The following is a 19,739-nucleotide window of genomic DNA, read 5'->3' as shown; positions in this document are numbered from 1 at the left end:
CTGCGCGTCCAGAGCCTGTGCTCCGCAATGGGAGAGGCCACAGCAGTGAGAGGCCCGCATACCGCAAAAAAAAAAAAAAAAAAAAAAAAATGATTAAAATGAAATATATGTTAACATTTTTTATATGGGCCGAGTTCCTGTAGGCTTTGGCGCGGGGGCAGGTCTCATAATATCCGTTTACTGGGACAGAATGTTACTGTAGATACAAACGTTTCAGAAAATTTGTACTAAGCACAGAACAAAATCTAAGTATTTATTTAGCTAAATACCAAATCTAATCTTGTTTCTTTCTCCAAAAAGTGTAGTGCTAACAAAATTCTAGTGAATTCAAAGTGCCTGACAGTTGGGTGCTTGTTTTACTTTCTCATCATAACTAATTTTGTTTATTAACTATACAGAAAATAAATTTACCCGATCTGAACATTGTTACTTGATAAAACAAATTAAAAATAGCTTCTAATGAATTAAATATTTTCATGTTATATTTCTAAGAATTTTACTCACAATCGCCACAGGGTCATTGCTGCGGGTTGCGGCCAGGCTGAACTTTTTCACGTGAGTATTGGTCTCCAGAGCCTTTGCAAATTCCTTCAGGGTTGGAATTGGAATGTTCTAAGATGAGGAAGACACAGATCCTTGATGAATAATTCTGCAGCACCTTCACCCCAAGCTAAGGACCAACAGCTTTTAAATACCCTGTATGTTTAGACGTTATCCTCTCTAAAAGACTTTCATCACCCATTCTCTAGCAACCAACCTATCCTAAGCCAAATAGCACCACTTAGTGTCCAATAAGGGAATCTAACACAATGTGACATTCTGGCATCACTTCTGTTTACCCTACTGTCCAAATTATGCATACAGCACACTTTCCTCTTTCCTTCTTTCATTCTCTATATTTTAGCCAGACTGACCTGCTTGCCATTCTTTTACTATCCCATTGTCTTTCTTTCATCCATACCTTTAGATATGCTTTTCCTTTTGCCTAGAAATTCCTTTATCCTTTGCTCTAATTCCTACTCAGCCTTCAAGACCCAGCAGAAGTATCACCTCCTTGGTTTATCGGCTCTCCTAGGCAGGATCAAGATTTTCCTTACCCACAATTCCACATGTGGGGGCTGACCACATCATGTAATTATTCACTTAGTGTTTTTCTCATAATTTAAGTTCTTCAGAATGAATACCGTGTGACTCTTACTTCCTCTTCCACAGCACTTAGCCTAGTACTGGGCACTGGGGAGGCAGACAATATGGGGCACAGCTAGAGGCTAATGTGAGTTTACAGAGCACTACAGGCCAGCTCTGTGACTGTGGGCAACTGAACCTCTTTAAGTCCCACTAAGGATTCAATTAGATAATGAATTTCAAGTATTTAGTAAAGGATATGGCACATAGCGAGTACTTAATAAAAATCAGTTAATATTATTAAATGCTAGAAATTGGCTCAAAAAGAATGAACAAAAAAGATGTCAGGCAGTGCTCTCTCTCTATCTCTCTCTCTCTCTCTCACACTCACACACACACACACACACACACACACACACACACACCTTACCCTCCCTTTGAGAATGACATGACTTATGGTCAAAGCAGAAGTGACAATGTGTGACTTCAGAGAATAAGTGCTAAAAGGCACTGTGGCTTCCAGTTTAGTCTCTCTTTTTTTCTCTTGGATCACTTGCTCTGGGGGAAGCCAGTTGTCATGATGTGAGGACACTCAGGCAGCCCTATTGAGAGATCCACGTTCTGAGAAACTGAGGCCTCCTGCCAACAGACACATGACTGCACCATCTTGGAAATGGATTCTGTGCCCTCGTCAAGGCTTCACACAAGTGCAGCTCTGGCTGACAGCTTTACTATAGCCTCATTTGAGACCCTGAGCCACAACAACCCAGCCCAGTCACTCCCAGATTCCTGACACTCAGAAATTATGTAAAATAATAATTGTTTGTTGTTTTGGAGTAATTTGTTACTCAGCAATACATAACTAATACACTGCGTATAACATAAGTACTGTGATTCTTTTCAAAGAATTCTAGGAATCACTCTTTTTTTAAAACCCATTTCTTTCAAATAGGATATTGTGCCTCAAAATCCAGTGAGGACAAAGGATTTTAAACAGGTGTAAAACAGGCAATCAGTCATCTCCAGTAAGTTTTCTGACCTCAACGGACAACAATCGTAATGAAATACCTTAATGTTGTTGAGGTTGACCTCTTGCAGGCTGGGGTCATTGGCTTTCATCTGCTGCAGACTTACTTCCACATTTGTGGGATTGGGTGGTTCCTCAAATACTGGCTTGACCTTTTCACCTTTGACCACATCTAAGACACAAGTTTTAATTTTAAAAATAAAATGTAAGGGCTCTCCCATAAAAATCAGAGATGACGTCCCCCAAAATGACCTTCCTTTCATATGCTCTGATTCCAATAATACTCCGATATCAATGACAGTAAGCTTACTCTCAACTAAGCAAGCACAGGAATGGTATGATTCTGAGTTACAGCCTCAAAGTTGGTGTTTTTCACCTGCAATGAGAAGTCTCAGTGGTTGATGCTCCATGGGGCCAAAAGTGCAGGAGGCCCTACAGCAAACTCCAACATCCAAAAGAATATCCATGGGTAGTTACTGCTGCTCCATATGGACCTCTTTCAGATATAATAACCAAACCAAAGAATCTAAGATGCAAAAAATGAGTCTCTTTATTTCCCAAACCTTAATCCTCCCCTGGCCCACCCTCCTCTGAGTTCCATTTTGGAGCTTTAATTTTGAGGATGGTATGGGAAGAGAAAGGAATAGAAAAGAAGAATGGAAGAATTCTCAAAAGCAGTTAACAGAAGATGTTTGCAATATATGTAACATACAAAGGGTTCATATCCCAATATACACAGAGCTCCTACAAGTCAATAAGACAACCCAATTGAAAATGAACAACTAATGATCAGAGGAATCTCTATCAGTCAACCAAAAAAATATAATAAGTAATTAAACTCTGAAATTTAAAAATGAGATACCATTTGATTAGCCAAAAAATGTAAAAAGAAAATATTCAGAGTTGGCAACAATGTGGAGGAAAAAGAATCCTCATACATTGTTGGTGGGAATGTAAACTGATAAAAATTTTCTGGAAGAGTAATTTGGCATTATCTATTTTTTAAAAAAATTTATTTAACTTATTTTTATTTTTGGCTGCGTTGGGTCTTCGTTGTGGTGCGCGGGCTTCTCATTGCAGTGGCTTCTCTTATTGCGGAGAACGGCGCGCGGGCTTCAGTAGTTGTGGCGCACGGGCTTAGTTGCTCCGCGGCATGTGGGATCTGCCTGGGCCAGGGCTCAAACCCATGTCCCCTGCATTGGCAGGTGGATTCTTAACCACTGAGCCACCAGGGAAGCCCAGCATTATCTATTAAAATATAAAATGTGGATACTTTATGACCCAGCAATTCTATATCTAAAAGTCTAATCTACAGAAAAAGTAGCATGAATATATGAAGATATATATTTATGGATGTTCACTGACACGTTACTTGTGACAGCAAAACATGAAAAACAAAATGTCCATCAATGCAAAAATGTTAAACAAGTTAGAGCATAATCACATAATACGATGCTATCTATTCATTAGAAGAATGAGGTAAACCTACAGGTACTGATAAGAGAAGAGAATCACAACTTGAAAAAAATGTTAATGAAAAATGAAATACTTGGGCTTCCCTGGTGGCGCAGTGGTTGAGAATCAGCCTGCCAGTGCAGGGGACACGAGTTCGAGCCCTGGTCCGGGAAGATCCCACATGCCACGGAGGAACTAAGCCCGTGAGCCACAACTACTGAAACCTGCACTCTAGAACCTGTGCTCCGCAACAAAGAGAGGCCACCGCCATGAGAAGCCCGAGCACCTCAACAAAACAAAGAGTAGCCCCCACTCACTGCAACTAAAGAAAGCCCACGTACAGCAATGAGGACCCAACACGGCCAAAAATAAATAAATAAATAAATAAATAAATAAATATTTTAAAATGAAATACTTAGGTATAAATCCAACTAACTAACTAACTAACTATATATATATATAATCTGCATGAAGAAAACTACAAACCTGTACTGAAAGAAATCAAAGAAGAACTAAATGGAGAGATATTCCATGGATAGAAAGATTCAATATTGTCAAGATGTCAGTTCTTCCCAAATTGACCTATAGATTCAATGCAATCCCAATCAAAAATCCCAGAAAGTTATTTTGTAGATATCAGAAAACTGATCCTAAAGTTTACATAGAGAGGCAAAATACTCAGAAGAGCCAACACAATATTGAAAGAAAAGAACAAAATTAGAGAACTGACACTATCCAACTTCAAGACTTAAAGCTATAGGAAGCAAGACAGTGTGGTATGGGTAAAAATATACAAATAGATCAATGGAACAGAATAGAGAATCCATAAATAGACCCACATAAATATAGTCAACTGATCTTTGACAAATGAGCAAAGGTAATACAGTGGAGAAAAAAACAGTCTTTCAACAAATGGTGCTGGAACAACTGGACATCCACATAAAAAAAAAAAAGTGAATCTAGGCACAGACCTTACACCCTTCACAAAAATTAACTCAAAATGGATCACAGACCTAAATATAAAATACAAAACTATGAGATAGATAGATAACATAGGATAAAATCTAGATGACCTTGGGTTTGGAGATGAATTTTTAGACACAGTCCCAAAGGCATAATCCATGAAAGGAAGAATTGATAACCTGGATTGCATTAAAATAAAAAATTTCCACTCTGTGAAAAATACTCTCAAGAGAATGAGGAGATGAACCACAGACTGGGAGAAAATGTTTGCAAAAGACATATCTGACAGACTCACAGATGTAGCAAACAGACTAGTGGTTACCAGTAGGGAGAGGGAAGAGGGGAGGGGCAATATAGGGGTAGAGGGAAAAAAAGGGTTATTATGGGATTATTTGAAATCGTGTGTATGAAACTTTTGAAATTTGTAAAGCACTATAGAATTTTAAAAAATCTTTCATTCATTAAAAAAAAATCAGAAAAAAAGACACATCCGATAAAGGATTTATCCAATATATACAAAGAACTCTTGAAACTCAACAATAAGAAAACAACCTGATTTTTAAAATGGGCCAAAGAACTTAACAGATATCTCACCAAAGAAGATATACAAAGGACAAATATGCATATGAAAAGCTGTTCCACATCATATTTGTCAGGGAAATGCAAATTAAAATAATGAGATACCACTACACATCTATTAGAATGCCCCAAATCTGGAACACTGGCAAAACCAAATGCTGGTGAGGATGTAGAGCAACAGGAACTCTCATTCTTTGCTAGTGGGAATCCAAAATGGTACAGCCATTTTGGAAGACAGTTTTGTGGTTTCTTACAAAACCAAACATCTTGCCATAAGATCCAGCAATCAGGCTCCTTGATATTTACCCAAAGGAGTGGAAAATTTATGTCTAAAACTTGAACACAGATATTTATAGCATCTTTATTCATAATTTCCAAAATTTGGAAGCAACCAAGATGTCCTTCAGTAGGTGAATTGATAAATAAACTGTGGTATATCCAGATAACAGAATACTATTCAGCATTAAAAAGAAATGATCTATCTCTACCATATGACTCAGCAATTCCACTACTGGGTATATGTCTGGAAAAAAAAAAACACTAACTTGAAAAGATACATGCACCCCAATGTTCACAGCAGCATTATTTACAATTGCCAAGATATGGAGGCAACCTAAGTGTACATCAACAGATGAATGGATAATATATATGGAATACTACTCAGTCATAATAAAGAATGAAATTTTACCATTTACAACAACATGGATGAACTTGGAGGGTATTATGTTAAGTGAAATAAGTCAGACAGAGAAAGACAAATCCTGTATGATGTCACTTATATGTGGAATCTAAAAAATAAAACAAATTAGTGAGTATAACAAAAAGGACAGACTCACAGATACATAGAACAAACTAGTGGTTACCAGTGGGGAGAGGGAAGGGAGGAGGGGCAAGACGGGGTAGGAGATTAAGAAGTACAAATAAATAAACTACAGGGATAAATTATACAACGCAGGGAATATAGCCAATATTTTATAATAACTATAAATGGAGTATAACCTTTAAAAATTGTGAATCACTATGTTGTATACCTGTAACATGTAATATTATACATCAACTATATCTCAATAAAAAAAATAAATGATCTATGAAGCCATGAAAAGACATAGAGCAAATTTAAATGCATATTATTAAGTAAAAGAAGCCAGTCTGAATAGGCTACATACTGTATGATTCCAACTATATGACATTCTGGAAAAGGCAAAACGATGGAGACAGTTAAAAGATCAGGGGTTGCCAGAGGTTAGCAGGGAAGGAGAAGTAAATAGGCAGAGCACAGAAGAATTTTAGGGCAGTGAAACTACTCTGCCTGATACTGTAATGGTGGAAACATGTCATTGTACATTTGTCCAAACCCAGAGAATGTACAACTCCAAGAGTGAGCCCTGATGTAAACTATGGACTCGGTGATAACGATGTATCAATGTAAGTTCATCAATTGTAACATCTGTACCACTCTGTGCAGCATATTGATAATGGGGGAGGCTGTGCATGTGGAGGGTCAGGGGGTATATGGGAAATCTCTGTGCCTTTCTCTCAATTTTGCCATGAACACAAAACTGCTCTAAAAAAATTAAGTCTTTTAAAAAGTTAATGATATGTGTGTGTATGTGTATGTATAAAATCCCAGAAGGTTATGCACCAGACTTTTAATAACAAACATGTTGTCAGAATGTTACCCTTTGATACTGAAATTAAAAGGATGAACACTTTTCATCTGTATGCATAAGAAAACAGAAGGTAAATAAAAGGAATATTGCTCATTGTCTGGGTAAATTACCCTGTATTAAACAGCAACTGATAAATATACTGCTGAGACTAGAAAGCATTGCCCAAATCACCATCAAAGAGAATAAAATATAATTAATCTAAGAAAAGCTGTGATCTTCTGTGAGTTTTCATAGTAACTGGATCACACTGTACTGAAATTACCTCTTTACTGATCCATCCCTCCCACAGATAGATAAGTTCCTTTGGGCAGGGACCATCTTTTTTACCTTTGTACCTAAGCCTAGAACATTCTTGAAACAGCAGGTATTTAGTAAATGACTGACGAATGAGTGAGTCTAATGAATTGTACGTTTCTCCAGAAAATGGTGACATAGAAGATAGCGGTCTGGTACATTCTGTGCCAGCAAGTCCATGCCAGTGTGTCTTTCATGCTCTCCGGGGGAAGCGGGTATTCAAATTCTAATGACAAACATCCGTTACTGAGACAAAAAGGCACTCAAATAGAGTAGGAAACTTATCTGATACTAGAGTTAGTTAAAACATCGTTAAGAACATAAAACTCTGCATTCTGTGCTGACTAAGCAACCTTTTTTATCAGTAATTTTCTCTTTTGACTGAACAGACCTATCAAGACAGTGTGTTCTGAGCAAAACACACTGATTGGTACTAGTTACGCTGCCAGACAGAGCTCCCAGTATTGGCTAGTCTATCCTGGTTTGACTGCTCAGAGCCCAGTGATCCTTGGTGAACTGGCAAAAACCACCTTCAAAGCCTAAAAGAATTCTGGACTCCCCAGGGGGCCCAGTCAACAGGCCTCTTTCCTACCAGCAACACCCAGAGGCTCCCAAGTTTCATAAAACCACAGATTTCATGTCAGCTTACTTCTCACAGGCCCTTTGCCGCCTTTCGTGCTGACCGTTTCTTCATCAAACTTGGGATTGTTGAGCAAATTATGTACTCCAAGAACAGCTGAAAGCAAAGATAATCAGTGAATAAACCTTAAGTTTGAGAAAGCGTGCTAAGATGTCCACATTGTTAATTTGCCCCTCGAAGAACAATTCTTCATATCATAAAGATAAGTCTCTAGACCCTCTTGCCTTGCAAAGTGCATGACACATGTATAGTATGAAATAAGCTTATTTTTTTTATAAAAAGAAACCCTCCTCCCAAGACCATTGGCAATCTTCACATATCTTTCTACATCTATACGTGTAGAATAATGTAGGCTCTGAGGGACAATGGTCTCGTCATAGCTCCACACTGAAAATCTGCATAGATGTCCTAGTTGAGTAGATTCATCCCTTATGTTTTCTCATCTGTAAAATGTGAACGTAGGACTGAGTCTAAGGATAGTTTAAGATCTAACATAATACATACTATGGCATGTAGTTTTTCCAGAGACAAAGAGAAGAAAGATCATGGGCCTTTTTCAATGTAAGCCTCCCCATCTCTGCCATCTCTCAGTACCAAAAAGAGTGGTTCTTTTCCCATCTAGAACATCCCAGGGTGGGAAATAAGTGATGTCAACAATAAAAAGTAGATAAGCAGGCTGAGATTTTTGAGTCTCTTGTACTACATGGAACTTACACCAGGGGGCAGCACAGTACGCAGGGGACAGCACTGGGGTGACAACACTGAGCATGCTCTAACTGCAACTGCCCAGGTTTCCCTTTGCTAAGGAAATTCCAGGTGAGAAATTACAGGTGGCTGCCTGGGGAAGGATCCCAGAATAGTCTGCCAACAGGTGGCAGAGGCGCACCTGAGCTCCTCATGCGCTGTAATCTATACCTTAGAAGGAGGGGGGCAGCCCGTACAGCTGAGAAAGGGCCAATGTTCAGAACCAGCGAGTCTAGGGGTTGAGAGTGGCAGTCAGAAGCAGTCACCCAGAGCTTAAATGCAAGCTCTGTCACGTACTATCTGTATGACTTGAGAAGTTGTTAAATGCCTCTGAGCCTCAGTTTCCCCATCTGTAAAATAGGGATAATAATTACACTTTACCTATTACAAAGGTTAAATGACTTCCTATGTGTTAGATGCAGGTACCTGAACTCCTGCAGTGACTTCTGAGAGGGTTTCAAATATGTGAGCTTAATATTGACCACTGATATCATCACAGAAGGAATGAAAATGTAGCTGAGATGCTTGGCATGCTATTAGAATAAGGCATAGCTGATTCTCCTGGAAGGAAGGAGATTATTATTACTTATGTATTCCAATGGAATAACAATGTGAGAATTCTTGCCAAAGCTGTGGACTGTTTCTCAAAGCACCTCTATCCTGGGAGGACCTAATGACCCAAATTTCCATCCAATGAGCACACAAATATGCTGGTACATGCATGGGATCTTTTTCAAAGGAAATGTAAAAAATGGGAGGGGACTTAGGAACGAGGGTGACTTTTCATTACATATTCTTTTGTACTATTTGGGGTTTTTTTTCTATCTGTACATATAACCAATTCACACAATTATTATAATTACTGTATTGTTGCTATTGTTAAGAAAACTAGAAAAAATCAGCAGATTGGGCTGAATATGGATTTACTTTACTAGGGAAATGTAACAGTAAATTGGTCCTGCTCCATGGTTAGGCTAACAGAATCAAAATTGAACAGTGACTGTGGGGAAGAACAAGAAATTTTGTGATGGAAACGGAAATTCTGTGATGATAAAATGCCAAATGTGAAGCTCTTTAGAAAGCATAAGTGCTGTAATTTTATTAAGTTCTGAATACTCCTTCATATTTATTCTCTTTGATTTCTCACAGTAACTCTCGGATTTTGTAGGACAGGTACTATTGGGAGTACTTTACAGCTGAAATATGCTTTTACATTTTAGAGCTGAGATACAGCAAAATGTTTGCTCAGAGAGGTTTAAGTCACCTGCATCCAGCCTTATAGCTGCCTAATGGCTGAAGTCAACCTGGTATCACAGTAACAATCAATAGTTACACAGGAGCTCAAAGGCTGCTGCCAGGGGGATCAGTGCCCGTCTGGAGGTCACAGAGCCAGACGGGAAAGTTTCCCAGAGCTGAGGACTAACCTGCAAGATCGTAGAGTTCAGTGTCGGAGGCGCTGGCCAAAGCTTCTTCCAGTTCTGGGTCAAGGGTCACTTTTTCTTCTTTACGAGTTTCTATGGGCTTTTCTTTGGGGATAAAGACTCTCCCTTTAAATCAGAAGAAAAACAAAAACCATTGTGTGCTGCTGCCTTGTTGTAGGGTAAGTGAACTAACCAGAGAATGTGCAGCTCTGGCCATTAAGAGCTGAAGCGTTAGACCACTGCACATCTAACTGGGATTCCTTAATTTCTGGGATGATGCCAATATCAACAATCCACTATTAGAGGAAGGAAGGTCAGAGGAGGAATCCTGCATTCTGCAACACAGAGATCTGAGGCGGCAGAGAGGGAAACAGGGGTTTCTACCTCCCTATCATGGGCAGCATTGCCCTTAGACCTGGGCAAGAGGGGCCCTGCCATGAGCCCTCTGCTCTAGAGGGGCCCAACTCTGGTCTCTTCTGGATGCACACCCGTCCTCACTGCCTGCGCCCCACTGAGGGAGGAGTCACGGGGACAAAGGGGCATTCCCATCCAGAATACAGGCCACCTGCTAGACTATACCCCAGGCACCTGGGGCCCTGCAATTCCCTGCCAAAGAGCCCTGAACCTGCTTCCGGGGCCTGCATGAGTCCCTTCCCCATGTCCATCCTCCTGAAGGCAGGTCACACTGCTGGGGTGTGTACCCACGGGCCAACAGGATGCTGTCTGTGAGTGAGTATGGATGAAGCTTGGATATGTACGCTGGGGTGTCAGCCATGGTGCTTCAGGCCTTGGCAGTGCAGGATGGACCCATATCCCTATGTGGAACTCTTGGAAGTCCAAGAATATTGGCCTAGGTAGGAGGACAGCACATATTTTAACAGTTTGTTAGCTTTTCAATATTTATAAAAATGGCACATGGACTTCTATTTGTATTCTTGCCTTGGATCCTGCATATGGGGGGCAGATACGTCCAAACAGCCCCAGGGGTTCCTGAGAGACAAACTGGTGATCCCCCTCCTAGAGTGTTCCTCCTACCAACTGAGATTGTAGGCAACCAGCATGCTATATCTAGGGTACCTGACTAGTGTAGTGACCTGGGGACACAGTCACCTTTCTAGAGCACATCAAAGTCAGCCTGACTTAAAAGGAAAAATCAGGGTTGTCATATTTAGAGATGTGGAGTTCTGAGCAGCAACACACTGTGCTACCCAGATATGCATTCTCTGCCACCACCTCCCACTTCATCCTGTCAGTCTGATTCCATTTATTTTGCCCCCTACTCACTTCTGAATATGCTGAAATCTATAGCACCACCACCGCCCCCCCCAGCCCAAACCTCTGGACTGATGATCACAGTTCTGGGAGAATGGCACATGACCTTCTCCTGACTTCCAGCCAGGCCAACACAGCCACATCCCACGTGTGCAGTGGCTCCTCAAGGTAAACCCAGGCCACTACAGAGCCACCATAGGATACCCCAGACCTACTCACACTCTTTTCCAATTCGTCCCAGCTTTGACTCTTGGTTTCCCTCTTTGTTGGAGCTGCTCTTACCTCTTGGCATGATCTTTGAAACTGGCCTCTTCCATTTTTATCGTTGGAGGTCCCTAAAGACTCACCCCTCTATGGCTTTTCCTCTTTGTCACCTTAGAACAGACAGCTGGCTCCAGCCTCAGACAATCAGAACCCAAGCTCTTGCCAGGTCTCCTGGGCTAGCCTGGTCATCCCCACTCTCATTGGAAAGGAAAGGGTCATAACCCAAGTCAAGTACTCCCTCATGAAAACTCTCCAGGAGACTCCCCTGGTTACAGGGCTACATACTTCCTGCTGGTTTACCAGACCTTCACATGGTTGGATACATAAACAGGGGCCAGGCAGAACTGGGTACCCCAAAGAGGCACCACTGCTGTGGTCAGTCTGGGGTATCCTGACCACAAGGTCTCTATCACTGACCATCACATAAGCTGCCACATTTCCCAGAAAGAAGGGAAATAGACTGGGAAACAAAACAGGAAAATAGCCAGAGAATAGAAAAGGAAAAAAAATCAAATCAATCAATCAAACCATAACATCTCAGACACTGAGGCTCCTCCCAGACTTTTGCGTAGTGTCTGCAGCCCGAAGCATTTTCTTTCTGGTGCCAAGATCTTGGATCCAGAGTCAAAACAGGGTTTCTGAGTTCCTAACTCCTGGTACCATTTAGGATTACTCTGAACACTAGGTGCACAGGTGGCCCAGCTATCAGTATTCAGGATAACTGCTACTGCATATCCATTCCTGGGGTCCAACCAAACGACAAGCTCTAAATGAATAATGTAGCCTAGCAACCTGAAGGCCCAGGGCACCTGGCATTCAGAACTGAGGCTGGGCAGTCCCTCTCCCGAAGCTCTCACCACTGCTCCTGCATCACCGCTGTTCTTCCAGGGGCCCTGCACCCTAAGCTCCCTGGTGCAGCTGTGCACCCCTTCTGTACCCCCATTTATTACTCTGACTGCTCCTGTACTCCTAACCCCCTAAGAACCATCTGTAGATTAATCTGGATCAGGAGGTAATTTACCATAGCTGTTTCTCAGACCACTGCTCTGAGAACAGAAGATAGCAGCTTCCCTCTTATTATTCTTTCACTGCCCTAACACTGGATGTTAACTGGGATTTTATTGAAGATTTGACATTATAATTTATTTTTTCCTTCACAATTAAATTAGTCTAACAATAACCGTGCTGCCATAGAAACGGTTCCATATTTCTACAGCAATCCTCGGTTATTTGCCCAGTTTGTCAGTGCCCAACTTTACCTTCTTAATAAAATGACATTACAGGTGGTGCACAAGCCATTGGGTGTGCATGATTCAGAAGAGCTAGGAGGCTGCACAGAGAAGGCAGCAGCCAAGCAGCCAGTGCCCCTGCTCCCCGTGGCCACGGCACAAAAGCTCAGAGATGGCATTTATTCCAATCCACGTTTATCTAGTGCCTCCCCTGTGTCAGTTTCTGTGCCATGATGCAAGAGAGACACAGCCCCACTGTTAATCTCAATCTCCTATGGAAAACACACAAATCCTAAAGTAAGTAAACAAAAGGATGAACACTGTCACAGTGCTAAGAAAGCAATAAATGGGGTCTGTTTTAGACAGAGAGGTCAGGGAAAGCTGGAGGCCCAGACATTTAAGCCGGAGCTTTTAGGAGGTGAAAAACAGGGATGCGGGTCAGGAGGGAAGAAGACCCTGAGATGGGAGAACTTGACAAGTTTGGGGAACGAAGTGAGGACAGTGGGGCCCAGGCTTAGTGAGGGTAGGAGAGATGCAGTCAGAGAGGTGGGCAAGGTGAGCTCTGCCAGGACTCTGAGGACCACGGCAATGATTTGGGACTTTAAGCAGGGAACTGACATGATCTGATTTGTGTTTTTAAAAGACCGTAGTTACTATGAAGTTATCAGTGATTCCAGTCATATCTTTGGGCCCAAGTCACTGCTTATAGCTGAGGAACCTGTACAGGTGATTGGTATCCACTTTTCCTCCAAAGAGGAGCTCAGGTCAGGAGCTAGGGAGGAGGATTTTCCTTGTCTTAGTTCAGAGCTCACCTCCTATGTGGAGAAACATCCCCTTACTCCTCAGGCCTTTCCAGATCTATCAGTGTTTCTTGCTGGACCACATGCTCCTTGAGGACAGGGCAGGGTCTCATTCCCTGTGGTCCCAGCACATGGCACAGGGCTCTGCACCCAGGAGGTGGTTGGTACATGCTGGATGAACAGATGACTGACTGCACTGGCCTCTAACGGCAGCAACGGAATAGAGGCAATGCCTCAACCTGGAGTAGACTCCTGAAGCTAGGAAAGACCCGGGCTAAGAGGAACACGCCAATGCCCTGAGACCCTCTTTTAAGCCCGATGCTACTTTACACTTCCAAAACTGCTTCTTGGGGCTTAAGATTTTTTTTACAAAACTAATGTGAGTACCATTACACTCTAAGTATTCAGTTAATTAGCCTACATATTCCTTTTTCTTTCCCCCTTACTCAAGCAGATTATTTTTATAAATTATGGTTACCTGCATGTGTTTCAGAAGCAAGATTCATACCTTTCTAATGACAATTTTCTTTCTTTTGAACTGGTAGCTTTTTTGTTGTTGTTGCTATTCAGATCTTTTATTTCTCTGCACAACAGTCTGTGGTTTTTTTAAATTTTACTGAAGTATAGTTGATTTACAATATTATATTAGTTTCAGGTGTACAACATAGTGATTCAATATTTTTATAGATTAATTCCATTTAAAGTTATTAAAAAGAATGTTTATATTTCCCTGTGCTGTACAATAGATCTTGTTGCTTACTTATTTTATACATAGTAGTTTGTGTTTCTTAATCCCATACCTTCCTCTCCTCCCTCTCCGCTCTGGTAACCACTAGTTTGTTCTCTATACCTGCAGCCTTCATATTCTGCCATGGTTCTTTTTTTTTTTAATTAATAAACTTTATTTTTTGGAGCAGCTTTAGGTTAGCAGAGGAAAGTACAGAGAGTTCCTGTGTCCCCCCGCCCCTTCCCTACACTCACAGCCTCCTCTCTAATGACAGGCCGCAGCACAGCGTACATTTGTTACAACTGATGAACCCACACTGACATCATTATCACTCCAAATCTACAGTTTACATTAGGGCTCACTCTTGGTGGTGTACAGTCTGTGGGTCTGGACAAGTGTACACAGACATGTATCCACCAGCCACGGTTCTTTTTAATACTGAATCCAGCGCGTGGTCTTATTTCCCCCTTTCAGGCCAGTTCTGTTACTTGACCTTCCGTGACAATACCTTAGGAGTACCTACATTCCCAGATGCTGCCTGTGGTCTTACCTTTCTTTTCTCCAGTGAAGGGCACAAAGTCTTCCCTGTCTTTCTGTTCTAAAGCCTCCTTCTCCAGGTACATGAGGAGGTGCTCGCGGTCAAACGGGCCGGTGGCTGCTTTCTGTGTCTGGTCTTTCTGTCGAAATCCAGCTGGCAGCAGTGCGCTCTGACAAGACAGAGGCGTGAGCAGGAAGCAGGGTGTGTGCCTGACTGATACCTGTTACCTCCCCTACCCCGGCTGTGTATGGGGAGATGTGGGTGTGAGCTGAGGGCTAGGGCTCTGGCATATCTTTGAGGCCCCACCTGCTCTAACATTCTGTGCTGAGACGGGGGTTCCCCGTGAGCTCAGGCAGAACACACATGGCTGGAGCGGCCTGTCTCCTGCAGCTGCCTCCTAGAATGTGGTCGCAAAAGGCCAGCCGCACTTCACGACCTTTTTCTTCGTAGATCCCTCTTAGGTTTGGCCAGGTCTGCACCCAAAGTGCTCCCAGGCCGGCGTGTGGATGAGCCAATACGACCACATTCTGTTATTTCTAACCTCTCCTGGGAAACATCCAAGTTGGTAAGTGAGTATTCTGGTAGATGTTGATACCTGCTTGATTAAATATAGAGGTATCTTTCTTAAGTTTAAAAAATTTAAAAAAGGATACTAGTATTTTTTAAAAGTAAAAACAATATCCAAATTATCTGGCATATGGAATATCACATAAATATTTTAGTGACATTTTTATTTATAGTAAAATCACTATTTTAGAGGCCTCCTATTCTATGTTTGAGATAATATTAGCAGGGCTGAAGAAAGTGCTTGCTAAACAATCACTATAACAAGCGAATTACCTTTTCAAGAGCTCATAAAAACATGAGAAGCTCCATTTAAATTTACCTGATATTATGGTTACATTTATTTATTTATTTTTATTTTATTTTATTTTTTTATTCGTTAATACTTAAAAAAAAATTTGTTTTTGGCCATACCATGTGGTATGTGGGATCTTAGTTCCCCGACCAGGGATCGAACCCGCACCCCCTGCACTGGGAGCGTGGAGTCTTAACCACTGGACCGTCAGGGAACTCCCTGGTTACATTTACTCTAATCTATCCATTGTTGTGGGATCATCAAAGATTTCAAGTTGTTTATACATGTTAAAGAAACAAGATATAAAAAAGATCTGCTTTTGTGGTTAAAGATCTGGTTTAAATACCATCTCTGACATTTACCAGTATAGGATCTTATGTAAATTACTTCTCCTGGTGTGTCTCCTCATTTATGAAATGGGGATAATACAATTTATCTCAAGCACTTCTGGGCCCAGCAGAATGTAGGAATCATAGAAGAAGCTCAGTCATATTTGTTTCCTCTTCCTCTTCCTCTTCCTTGCTTTTTCCCTAAGTCAGTCTAGTCCTTCTTCAGCCAATGGAAAATACTTTCCCCCATTTACATTAAACTGGCTTTTGAGAAATACAATTGCTGTATCATAAATGTGGCTACTGAGGTTCTCCCTGGGTTTATAAAAGTAATGACCCACAGACAATCAGGGAAGAACACATAATTTGCATTTAGAGATCAGGAATTCCTACACTATTGTTTAAGGACCACACCACACCGTTTATCCCATCCTATCACTAACCACCTGCTTCAGTTCCAGGTCACTAACCTCGGGATCTAGGTCATCAAGAACATTTTCCAACTGTTTCAGTTCGTCTTCTGAGAGTTTGCCAAGAAGCTCATCTTCATCAATGTTCTTGTATTTCTCCAGGTCTTTTTGAAAGGGGAGTGCCATGGTTTCCTATACGCCTTTCTCATGGGCCATGAACATTTAACCGCACCAGCTTCCTGAGACTTCAGAATACTGCTGAGAAGAAAGAAACACTGTTATCTCCTTTGGGTAAACAGGACTTATTACCAGGAGACAGGGCTATGCTATGTGCCAATGGGGTCTCTCCCCTGACGAATAACTCAACAAAGTAAGTAATATCACCTTCATTCGCAAGGCAGCCTGATTGCTTATAAAGTATTTTCATATACGTTGTCTCACTTACTTAGATCTTTACAATGACCTGGAAAGGAAGCCTGGACTTATCGATATCCCATTTTACAGATGAAGATTCTCAGGTCGAAGGGGCTGAGCGCCTTGCTGGAGGGGCTGGAGTTGGGATGTGCCAGGCCCTTGAGTCCCTGTGTAGTGAGTGCCTTCCCACCAGAGGACTCTGCCTCCTGCTTTCTACAGAGAACAATGAAGAACAATGCACTAATTGTAAGGCAGTGTAAGGAGCAGACTTGTGTCTTTTCAGAGGGAGAGTGATGTGAAGAATACAAAATGGGGTTCATTCAGGAAAGAGAGTTTGGACGTCCATGTGAGAAAGCATCGTCCAGAAACTCCCCTGCAATTAAGCTAAGTAAGAGTCTAAAATCCTGGTACTCTCTCCACTTTTCTCCCATCTTTTCTTCTTTCTTCATCTCCCATTCTCTTCTAGTCCCATTTCCTTTTTGTTTCTTAAGCCATCCTCCCTAATTCTTTATACCCCTAGTCCATTCTTTTTTTCAACCTCCTCTTTTTATATCACCTCCCTCCTAAACTTCCACTCAATACAAAATTTTTCCTCAATCTCTTCTTTCTGGCAGAGGATTTTACAGATCTTCCCTCAAAAGATAATACTGCATTCAGGAAATAGCAATGTACTTAACTGATGGTGTTTCTCTTTTGGCCATATTAATATCAAGCAGCTCTTTCAAGGCAATGAATACTTGCTGTCAACCTACTATTTGCCAGGTATGGTTCTAAAAAACAGGAATACACAAATAAAACAAGATATGACCCTTTCCCCAAGGAGAACACAACTCAAGTGAGACGTACATATATAGGGATGATACCACTGGATAAGTGTGTGGACTAAGAATGCCGCCTGCCATATCAGCAAAGGATGCAACCCTCAAACACTACAGCCATCCCCAATGGTGCACCCTCAGGGGACTCAGGATGGGAAAGAACAGAGTACTGGCCCTAGATAGTTAAGGTGTATATCAGAGGAATGACTTCAGTGAGCCCAGACTTTTGCATCTTCCCCTTGTTGATTTAAAAAAAAATACATGCACAACGTGAGAGTTGCGAGTTAAATTTTATTTGGGGCAAAATGAGGACTGCAGCCCGGGAGAGAACGTTTCAGATAACTCTGAGAAACCGCTCCAAGAAGGCGAGGGGAGGAGCTAGGATATGTAGGAGTTTTGCAACAAAGAGCAGGTAACTGGGAACATCAAAAGATTATTGTTAAATAAAGAAAACCAGACATCTCAAGTGAAGGAATTTAGTGCTTTTCTATGTATGGGAAGATGAAAGAGTCTGGGCTCACTGAAATCATTCCTTTGATATGTACCTTATCTATCTGGGGCCTGTGTTTTCACATCCTGAGTTTCCTCAGGGCTCACCGCAGGGAGCGGCTGCAGTCTGCTGGCTGCTAGATGGCAGGTATTCTTTTCAGCCCTGAGTTTCCTCAGGGCTCACCAGCTCACGTTGGAGGGCTGCAATCATTGGTGACTGTGACATCCTTTGTTTATTGACATGGCAGGAAATATTAATTTATAAATATTCCATTTATCACCCTACACAGAAAAGTGCTGAATTCATTAACTTGAGATGTTTGGTTTTAACTAATAGTAATCTTTTGATGTTCGGACTCCCTGGGTTTTGTAGCAAAAACCCCTATACATCCTGGCTCCTGTGGTACACACCTATCTGAGAAACTGCCTCCTGGGCTTGAGTCCTCAGAAAGTCCACTGAAGAAAACATAATTCTCAACTTTTAGGTTGTGCTTTTTTTTTTTTTTTCAGTTGACAAGTGTTATAACAGAAGTCATGTACACAGTAGGTTTAAAACACATGAGGAAATAATCCTTGGATGGGGATGGGGGTTTTGAGTTGACACTGAAAGAAGTGGTGTTTGAGCCTTGAAGGAAGAGGTCCTAAGGTGGATGTGGGCAGGGAAGGCTCCTTCCAGGAAAATGGAACAGCATAAACAAAGGCACAAAGATAAGAAAGTACATGATGCTTGGTGAATGGTTGGTGCGGCTAGAGGAGAGGAGGGGGAACAGGAGAGGAAACAACTAAAGATGAGGAAGGGACAACTGTGAAGGGCCTTTCCTATATGTCTTGCCAAAGAACCTGGGCTTTATTCTGTTGGAGATGGGGAGTCACCACAAATGTTTAAAGTAGAGGAATTGATCTGAGAAGACCTGTTTTCAATAAGGTAATTCAAATGGTAAGAATGAAAAACAGGTTGTCATGGAAAGAGATTGGTTGTAGGCAGGGCCACTTACGAGCTATTGGAATGTCGTTCCTCTGTCCTTACTTCAACCGCTCACCATGTTCCAGTTTGTGGTTTTTTATTTTGGTGTCTTTTCCATATACAATGTAACTCTCTTTCCCTTCCATCAACCCACCTTCTTTTAAGCTTTAATTGTAATATTCCAGTAAAAAAATAAAGGCAAACCAAAACAAACAAAAAAATCCTCTCCCACTAAAGTCAAAGAAACCAACTGGGTCATATACACTTTGTTCTGGTCCCAACTACCAGTAATTTATTGTGTGAGTCTAAGAATGCCACGTGCCATTTCAGCAAAGGATGCCCTCAGCCACTTACAGCCATCCCCAACAGTCCACCCTGAGGGGACTCAGGATGAGAAAGAACAGGATACTGGCCCTAGATAATTAAGGTGTATATCTGCCAGGCTCTTAGCCATCAAATGAACTGACTGAATTACCCTATCCAATAGATTCTAAGATGCACAGTTTCCCACACTTAACACTCAGAAATTGTGTGTCCTGCAACTGATGGTCCTACAATTATTGCCGACCCAGCAGCGGTCAAGATGTCGTACTTGTCATTGCCTATGTATGCATAAATAACAAAAGCACCAGCTTCAAAACTAGCAAAAGATGGGCTTCCCTGGTGGCGCAGTGGTTGAGAGTCCGCCTGCCGATGCAGGCGACACGG

The 19,739-nt window shown here is 41.6% G+C and overlaps 1 protein-coding gene across 2 annotated transcripts in view; it reads right to left on the bottom strand.

Annotated features, from left to right (window-relative positions):
* TMOD2 (tropomodulin 2) overlaps window positions 1-19,739 on the bottom strand; it is a 46,692-nt gene that overhangs the window by 15,173 nt on the left and 11,780 nt on the right. Inside the window, exons 2-7 of one of the 2 annotated variants that reach the window (XM_024128899.1) lie at window positions 16,407-16,604; window positions 14,761-14,917; window positions 9,922-10,044; window positions 7,763-7,849; window positions 2,194-2,324; window positions 505-612 (exon numbers count right to left, since the gene is read on the bottom strand). In XM_024128899.1, coding sequence (XP_023984667.1) covers window positions 505-612; window positions 2,194-2,324; window positions 7,763-7,849; window positions 9,922-10,044; window positions 14,761-14,917; window positions 16,407-16,532 — 732 coding nt within the window. In that variant the 5' untranslated portion in view covers window positions 16,533-16,604. The remainder of the gene's footprint in view (window positions 1-504; window positions 613-2,193; window positions 2,325-7,762; window positions 7,850-9,921; window positions 10,045-14,760; window positions 14,918-16,406; window positions 16,605-19,739) is intronic. The other variant, XM_024128898.3, reaches the window with a different exon arrangement.

The sequence above is a fragment of the Physeter macrocephalus genome, chromosome 11 (genome assembly GCF_002837175.3).
Source record: "Physeter macrocephalus isolate SW-GA chromosome 11, ASM283717v5, whole genome shotgun sequence".
NCBI classification, from domain to species: Eukaryota; Metazoa; Chordata; class Mammalia; order Artiodactyla; family Physeteridae; genus Physeter; species Physeter macrocephalus.
The sequence above is the reverse complement of the archived record's forward strand: the minus strand, read 5'-3'. Positions and strand labels throughout refer to the sequence as shown.